Consider the following 9,405-nt stretch of genomic DNA (forward strand, 5'->3'; position numbering starts at 1 on the left):
CACATGTTATTAAAAAATCCTAAATACAGATGTCTTTCTTTACCTAACTATATTTTGTTATTTAGTAGTTATTTACCTAACTACTTCTCTTTATTACCAATGTAAGAGACATCAAAATCTCACAAGTAGGATTTATTACCATACAGCATTTCTTTTAATTTGGGGAAGGATAAAAGCCAGTACTGAAAAGAATCCCCCACTAAGTCAAAGCCAACCCATGGGTATCTTACACAATCAATTTCATTGTTTTGTTTATGGGTTTTTGTTTGGATTGTTTTCTTTTTACACCTTCCAGACTTCCCCCAGGCCACAATTATTGCTCTACAGAGAAGATTATAGCAAATCTTAAACAAAAGAAAATAATATAATAACAAATATTTTAGTTATTGTAAAGTAGATGAAAGTGCAAAGAATTACTTCATGCAAGGAAATGCACAAGATGCAAGTTGGAGGTGAAGGTGTCAGGTACGATGGTCCAGAAGCAAGACATACAAAAATCCATCTGGACAATGAACATAATCAACTCTTTCCTTCAATTAAATACAAACAATAAATATAAAACAACCAAAATTTCATGCCAGAAGAATGAAGTCAACATAATGTCACTCTCCATGAAGGCCCAGGACTGAGGAACCCTTCTGTGGGAAAAACTGCAGCATTAGCATTCCCTGTGCTTAAAAGGAACACAGTGAGTAGAGAGAAGATCCACTTTACACAACAGTCAGCAGCAAGCATGCCCAAGGAAATCAATACCAATTCTGTCAGCACTGATTTCTGCAGAGCTTTACTCCAACATGTAGATACGAGGCAGGGCATAGGAAAGAACAGCAACGTTCTCGTGGGCAGTGCTGGGTAAGTGTAGAGATTGGTGGACATTGTCCCCAAAGGATTTCAAAAAAAACCAACATACAGCAACATGGAGGAAACATTATTCCCAAAAGCAAGCCTGCAATCACTTTCAAATCCCTTTCTTCCCAAGAGGGGAACAGCAAGGCCTTAGTGTTTTAAGTGTATTTAAAAGAGTGGAGTCACTTGAGAAAGTGTTAGTTCTGAATGCAGCGTTCTCTTAACTAGCTCCAGTTTCCAACAAAAAGCTTTTCTGTGCCAGCCATAACATATTGCTGTATTGAGATGCATCCAAAGGCACACACCAGTATCCATGTTCAAGAAGCTAGGAAGCAACCTTTCTTCCTATTAAAACATAAAAAATTATACGGGTACCTCAACCATTTTTTTCAAAGATTATTCAGTGCCTTCTTATTAATTCCACATCTGAAATGGCACATAATCAATATCAACATAAGGTCATAGAAATGTATTACATTTGTTGTCTAAAATTTCAAGTGAAATGCTATTCAATACGTAGGAACTCCATTATAGCTACATCCTTCAGTAATACCATACACACTGATTTGCTTTGTTGTCTCTTCCCTATCTCTTTATACTCAAACAATCTTTACCTTCACTTTACCTTTTACCTTGTAGGAAGAAATTAATTTTTTAATAAAGATTTATAAAAATAGGATGAAATTCATTTAAAGGGTAAGTGATATTGTTTAGACAGGTTTATTTCTTTACAAAGTCATTCCCAAAACCAAACTTTGTTCAATTCCATACAATTTCAAGGGAAAAAAAAAACCAAAACAAACAACTTACTAGCTCCATCCATATAAAATGTAACACTAGATCTTGCCATAAAAAATGAAGAACGCAGGTAGTGTTTCACAAAAAATGGAAACATTTACCACAGTCTTCACTGGCCATGCAGTGGCAGGAAATGAATGCTGCATTTATTAGGTAGTGCACAGCACACTCAAGTAAGTAACTCATGCTGCAAGTTTAGGATTCCAAAGAAGCTCCCTATGCAGATACTTCTGCAGTCTGGAGCTATTTTGGAAGAAACATTTTGTTGATGGTGGTGTATCAAAAGTAAAGACACCAGAACCTGTGCTGATTAATCAAGTCAACTTCACCTAATTCTCACTTTTTTATCTACAGTTCCGTTTCTGAACCATTCTGAAATTCAAAATAATTATCTTTAAGTTAACACAAGGGAAATTACATTCTTGTTTAATTACATATACTCCCTTAATTCCTAAAAACTGTGGTAGGGACCACTATTAAATCTTGAATATCTACAGATTAAAACAATCACAGTTTCACATCACATAGCACTGTTTTGAAAATTCTGCAGATGAGCCTCTTTTTGCCCTACCTTGTCATGTTTCTGCTGGTGCCTTGCCCTGGTATCCAGGATATGGTAAGGGGTCTCAGAGTCTCTGTTGATGTAATAGATTAATCTTGAAGGCAGTGTGATTTCTTTCTGGATTGGATTGCTGTAGCTGTTATTTTTACTGTTACTGCTGTTACTCTGTTGAAATGCACTCTCTTCATCTGCCAGTACTTCCTCTATACCGCTTGCTGTTTCATTCCAGTGCAGGCCTGGGGAAGAAAGATATGCCAGCCATAAATTCCATGGCAGAATGTGTTTATTTCCATGAAAAAGCTACATATTTGCTTGCAGTTTTCTAACATTTTACTAATCACTCAAGCAAAGAAAAAGATAGCTTACTCATTGAGATAGATTTTCACACATGTTTTCAGAAAGAACATTTTTTATTTAATTGCATTAATCTACATTTTCATATGCAGTCATAGATTATAAATATTTTAATACCTCTCCACCTTCAGGAGGAAGAAACCCTCAACTTAATGGATATGTAGTTACCCCCTACCTCCTCTTGCATAGCTGAATTCTTTCACCAAAAGAAAAAAACCTACAAAAAGCTAAGAATACTCTCAGTGCTGCTAACATATACTGAATTCAGAGTCCATGTGCAATGAATGCTAAACTTCCTATTATGTAAAGGGAATTGATTTCTACTTCTTTTAACTTTGACAAGAACCCTTTTCTTCAGTGGCAGCTTTTGAAAAGAAATCCTGTATCTTTCTTCATTAAAATTTCAAGACAGTCAATCAAAACGATGAAACAACATAACAATATTACAAGGTAAGGACAATGTACCAGCAATAATAACATGATGCACAAACAGACTGCATTCAGAGCATTCCACATGTCACCTATATGCAAGCAAGAGCAAATAAACAACAAAGCACACACGAAAATCCGACCCCAAGCAGACAACCTAGCGGATCGCCGTGACACGTACAAAGCCCACCGGAGCTTTTTGTGTCGCATCCCTCACGGGCGTCTTTCCACGCACAGCATCCCAACCCAACACACTGCAGCAGCGGCACCGCACGTACCTCTCTTTGGTGAAAGCAAGCAAACCAGCGAAATCTTAACCGAGCCCCGGCTTTACACACGCTGACACAGACACGTACACAAAGCTGGGAGCGGGAAGGGAGGAAGGAATGGTTGAAGGGAAATGGATATTGCCGGGGTTTATCGCGGGGACGGCGACCGAGGGGCCGCAGACGCCTCAGGCACCCGCAGCCCCGCCATACGCACCGGCGGCCGCTGCAGCCGCGCGGGCCCGGGGGCAGGAGGAGCCATGGAGGAGCAGGAGCAGCGAGACGAGGCGGCCGAGGAGCGGCAGGAGCGCGGGGCGGCGGCGGCGGCCGCAGCCGGGGTGCCGCAGGGAGTTGCTGCCGGGCGGCTTCATGGCTCATAGCGCCCCGGGGCGGGGGGGGGCAGCGCGGCACGGCCCTCACGGCCGGCGGGCAGTGCCCGGGTGCCCGCCGCCAGCTGCGCGCAGCGCTGCTCCGGGCCGGGGTCCCGCGGCTGAAGCGGCAGCGTTCTGGACTGCCCGAGGCGCAGCGCGCAGCCCGCGCCCCTGACGTGGGCACAGCTGCAAACAGCTGGGTTTAGGAACTGTTTTATAAACTTTCGCGTAGGGTGAAATGGCTTTGAGATGCACCAGCCCTGAGCGAAGTTCGGAAGTCTCCGGAGAGCTGAGCAGCAGCAGGGCCGGGCAGCGCTGCGGGTCCCGGCCCTTCGGAGCCGGCGGTGCCCCGCTGCTGCCGAGGGATGCAGAAACAGCTCCGAGGGCTGTGCGGAGCTTCGGGCTTCCCCCTCTCCTCCTTCCCAGCTCTGTTCCGTGCATTCCCCGGCCGCTGATCCTTACTGCCTGCAGCTAGCTAGCCCCTGCAGTGGAGGGGGTGGAGGGAGAGCCAAATGCTCCCAAAAAAAGGTGCACAGATATTTCAAAGAAAACGGATATCTGTACAATAACCTAAGAGCAGGACTGCAGCAGGGTTCACGGTCAGGTTCTGCCCTGGTGTAAATCCAGTCTGCGGTGCTGCGCTCAGCAGCGGTCCGGACCACAAACACAAGGACTGGTGCATTTCTGGGCAGTGAACAGTAGCTCTCATCTTCCAGTCCAGCATGCCTGCACTGAACCACCAACATGAAAAATAGTTACAAAGATAAAAATAACTTCAAACAGATATGAGAGGATGAATCTGCTGTTTTGTATTCATACTGTGACTTCAGGAGTCAGAAAACCCGAGTTCAGAGACAAGTTTAGATACAGATTTCTTAGCAAACATTTTGCCCAGCAGACTTCTAATACCCAAGAACAGATACGTTTTATTTTGATGCAGGTCTTGTTTGCTGCTGAGGAAATAAAGATATAAAGATGTTTCCTTTTTTTTTTTTTTTGCCCAGCAGACTTCTAATACCCAAGAACAGATATGTTTTATTTTGATGCAGGTCTTGCTGCTGAGGAAATAAAGATGTTTCCTTTTTTTTTTTTTTTGGTCTGGATGTAGCTTTTTATTTGTCAGTTAATGCCTCCTAAGCTGAGTCTGCATACCACATGGATTTCCAGAAAGATAGTGTTCTGTTTCACATAAGTTTCTCTACATTCCAGCCTGACTTCATTATCATTATTAATTTAGAAAGTATAAGCAGTTTTACAGATCATTACCATGCAAACTACTGTATAGCAGTAGTGTTATTAGATTTTTTAACAATTAAATCTGAATTCTCATGCTGGTTAAATAGATGTTGCTTGTGATTTATAGCAGTAGTGCTATTAGATTTTTTTAACAATTAAATCTGAATTCTCATGCTGGTTAAATAGATGTTGCTTGTGGAAACTCAAAATCTAGGTGTGTAGCAGCAGACAAACACTTTGAAAAGACAAATCCATGGTATTGCCAGGGTAAAAAAAAAATAAAATAAAATGTGCCTTAGGATTTCACTGTTTTCTAGGTCTAATGAGAAAGCCATACCTGTTTTCTACATAAAATGGTTTTCCTTAAATCTCACATTTCCAGGCATTTTCCATAGAGCCCACCCAGCCCAGCTGTTCCTCATCATTAGATATCACTAGAATATTTCAAACAACAGCAGCTCATGTTTTTCCCCATAAACATATGAACAGAACAAAGGATCAGTTATGTCAGTGCATTCAAATCTAAAATAAATACAATTTACAAAACTATTTTACTAGCAAAGAGAAAAGAGTAGAATGACCATGCAATTTAAAAAAATCCAGAAACTTTCACCACGCACAAAAAAACAAGACTAGCAACAATGAATGCTGGAAACACCTGCTCTCTGAGACTATTAGGTCCTGAATTTGCTGGCCAGATTTTGAGGTATTCCCTTTTTTGTACAAAGGTGGCCTAGGGCAAAGATTTTCTGAAGTTCTTTTAACTCATGTACAAGCCTCCAGCAGAAGTAATCACCCGAAGAACCATCTAGCTCTTCATGAACCATGCATACTCTCCAAATCCCTGATGGACACAGCTCAAGCTGTGCCTCATAAAACTGCTAGAAACCTTCAGATGGTCATATGCAGTTCACAGAGCACAACCAGCTCAAGATGAAGTGTCCTGCTACAAATGACAGCTGCCTTTTGTTGTTTGTTTGGGTTTTTTTTAAACTTGCCTTCAACTTTGAAAGACACTACGAAATAATCCCAGATATATTGCACTGCAGATGTCTGAAAACAAAACACCAGAAGCATGGATTATTGTAGCATCTGTATCCAGTGAAGGAAATGGAAACATCTAAGTCAGAAGCACACGGGAAACAGCTGCCAGCTGGAGCTTCAAGACTGGCTGGGGAGCAAATGTGTGCCATGCAAGGTACACACATACTTTCCATCAGGTGTTAAACAGACTTTACATAATTTCAGATGATTGCCCAGACATTCCAATCCCTCCTCCTTTTTCAGGATGGGGGCAGTAAGCACACAGGATGAAATTTAGTAGTGTCACAATTCAAATAAAAAAGGCTTCAGATGCAAAACTGCTGATTATAATCCTGGCTGTTCATATTGATACTCAGGTGGAAGATGTTGGTCCCGACTCTGTTAACCGAGCCATAAAGATAACAAACTTCCAACACAATCAAATGCCTTTTCTGATGTCACCTGAAAAAAGCCTCCATACCACTTGTCCTGGGAAAATCTTCATATAAAAAATGGGTTTAAAGAACTTTTTCCTAAGAAAGCATAAATAATATTGATCTTCCTGAGTGAACACAATAAGACAGTACCTTCCTATGGAAAAAAAAATATTTCTAGATTTCAACAGTAGTTTCCTATCTAATATTTATTTCGAGAATCCATGTAACAAGTCCTGTAACAAATCAGCAAGTGGGATATTCCTGGATATTCCCTACAGATAAAAACTGGTTTTCATTTTAATAGGAAGAGGAATATTTCTGTTGCAGATGGAATAGGAAATTCAGGAGATGAAAACATGGGTGACTGATTTATCAAAAAGTCTTTTCAAGGATGCCATAAGAACAAATCAACTTTACAACAGTGATGATCATTTGAGAGGAGTAAAGCACTAGGACAGTCTGTCACTTTGACAATAACAGATGATTGCAGCTGGGCAGTTCCAGACTGACCCTGGCCAATGGAAGGTATACATGCCATGGAGTGCAGGCAGCACAAACAGCACGGCAGAAGCAGCTATTGCTGAACTCTGCTCCCAGAGAAGGGCAGCAGTCAGGCCTGATTCTGATTTACTCACATTACTGCCACACTAGCAGGCTCAGCTAGGGTCCTGCTGTGCTCTGTGCTGTGCACACAGGACAAAATGACAGACCCCTGTAAAACGAAATTTCCTTTTTATTTGCAATAGCAAATAGCCCAGCCAATGCTGTAAATAACAGAAGAAACCTAACAGCTCTAGGAGGGGCACCAAGCATGCTGCAAGTCTAAAAAGTGGTAATTACACGGGGGACTTTGAACAATAGAACCTCATTAGCTGGCACAAGTAATGCACACAACCTGTAATCTGCGCGCAAAAGAGGGTGGTAGCCATTCTCTATTTCTCAACAGGGTTACCAGAGAAGACAAAGCTGTACTGAAACTTCGTGCCACCCATATTCCCTTACTTTGTATCATATGCAGTGTAAGTATGGATAATTTATACTGAGAAGAAACCTGGTAATTGCAATGAACAATGCATTGCATTAGCATAACTGGTTTTAATCATTCATATTTGAATACTCACCAATTCTCCACATTCAGCTATTCTTAAAGAGCTCCTCAGTAAGCAGAATGAAAGAGGATATTGCTGATAGAATTTTTTGTAATTATATTACCATCTCTTGCTACATGTCCCACCACCTAACAATGCAGCAGCAACACAGCATTTAGTCAGAAAAATCAATACTTTTCATTAATTCTGTTTATTGTAGCCTCTTTAAATACTTTTAAGTAACTGAGGGGGCAGGGAAGCATTAAGTGATACAGTAATGTGAGAAACACATATTAGCCTCTTTAAATACTTTTTAAGTAACCAAGGGGGCAGGGAAGCATTAAGTGATACAGTAATGTGAGAAACACATAAGACAGATTCAGGAAACAGCACTGACTCTGTTGTTCAGAAGCAGACATGACTTTCCAAACTGTAGATCTAACAGAAAATGGTTTCCATTACCCTTCACTTTTCCATCTTTGTTTCAACCTCATACACTTTAGAGGAAGAGCTTTCTCCTGCTACTTCCTGGTTCAACAGAGCCCTAAACACAGTTTTCCCATCTATGTACAGTAGTGGAACTATGTACAATATTCGGCACAAAACTATTTTAAACACAGTAATACTATAGAATAAAATACAGTAAAAAAATGTCACTTTTCCCTCAGAACTGTCACTCATTTACTGAGATCTATGTGCACATCTTCATTAAAAGCTCCACTCACCAGTGGTACTGCAAAAATGAACTCTTTTGTGAGTACTGTATGTTCCAGCACTCCACAGTAGAATACACACAGTAATTAGGACATACTTGCCGGCCCTCTCCCCTTAACACTATGAAATATTAATGTTAAGGTCAAGTGAAGAAAGTAAAATGATAAAAGAATATATCTTACCAGTGTTCAGCAGGGAAGGAAAGGGAACACAGCTGTGCTGCTAATAGCAAATGGGTCAGAGGGTTTTTTAATTGCAGTTCAAATTTCATTCAGGTGAAATTTGAAATAAATAGTTTAATTCTGGATGCAGGAAAAATTATTTTGAATAAATGTGCTAGACTAATTTCAGAATTAATTTTCTGTGTCCTCCTGTATAATTAACTAAGCCTTCATAACCAAAGGATTTTACAAGCTGTTTAGTAGGATTCCTCAGCAGCATTTAAGCAACTGCATGTAAGAAATTGTACACAAGACACTGCAGTGAGAGTTTATGCCATCAATGGAAATATTCTCATACTAAAAACCCCAATTAATCACCATATTGTCCAAATTATTAATGAGAGAGAGAGCAGCAGCAGAAACATATTGGTCAATGAGATTTGTCAAGTGTTCTGGTACAGATATACTTAGCAAGTAAAACATATGCCACCAGCAGGGGAAAAAAAAGCTGCTCTTCTAATAAGCAAGCACTTCTAACTCTGGCTGTGACAGCATCCTGCTTCTTGCTAGCTTGTTTCACTCTTGTGAGGTAAAATGTAAAAATAGTGTCAGGAAAGTAATGGGATGGCAGGGGAAATCTTACTTAGATATGTACTTTGATTTATATATCCTTAAAAAAAAAATACACGGAGTCTATATCCCCAGCACTTGCCACAGCTGATCAAACATTTCCAAGTGGTAGGTTCTAAAAAAGCTAGATTGCAGCTATTCCAGTGCAGCTTTGGTTAGGGGAGGGGTGATGTCATCACTCATTCCCTGACACACTTGTGCAGGGGAGAAGGGAACTACAAGGGATTTCTGGAACCATCAAGTCCAGCCCCCGGCTATTCCACTGCACAGTTCCTTCCATACATTGCCCTCAAGAGTAACTGGGGAGTTTGTCCTTCTACTACCACTGGAAGGCTGTTTCAGAAGCTCATGGTTAGAATCACTAAGCAAATCCTCTTCCTTCCCAGACTAAATTCACTCATGCCCAACAGAAACCCATTTTTCCTTGTGCCCCCCTTTTGTTCCTGAGGCAACACGAGCACTAATAGCTCATTCCCTCTACTGGTAGAAA

The 9,405-nt window shown here is 40.9% G+C and overlaps 1 protein-coding gene across 7 annotated transcripts in view; it reads right to left on the reverse strand.

Moving 5' to 3' along the window:
* ADAM23 (ADAM metallopeptidase domain 23) overlaps positions 1-3,690 on the reverse strand; it is a 65,587-nt gene extending 61,897 nt beyond the window's left edge. For all 7 annotated transcript variants that reach the window (XR_005626318.1, XM_039696944.1, XM_039696954.1 and 4 more), the window contains exons 1-2: positions 3,473-3,690; positions 2,216-2,442 (exon numbers count right to left, since the gene is read on the reverse strand). Coding sequence is in view for 6 of the 7 variants with exons in the window: in XM_039696944.1 (XP_039552878.1) it covers positions 2,216-2,442; positions 3,473-3,626 (381 nt within the window). In the remaining variant the exon portion in view is untranslated. The remainder of the gene's footprint in view (positions 1-2,215; positions 2,443-3,472) is intronic.
* Positions 3,691-9,405: the final 5,715 nt, after the last annotated feature.

Source organism: Passer montanus, unplaced genomic scaffold (genome assembly GCF_014805655.1).
Source record: "Passer montanus isolate IOZ18808 unplaced genomic scaffold, ASM1480565v1 scaffold1, whole genome shotgun sequence".
NCBI classification, from domain to species: domain Eukaryota; kingdom Metazoa; phylum Chordata; class Aves; order Passeriformes; family Passeridae; genus Passer; species Passer montanus.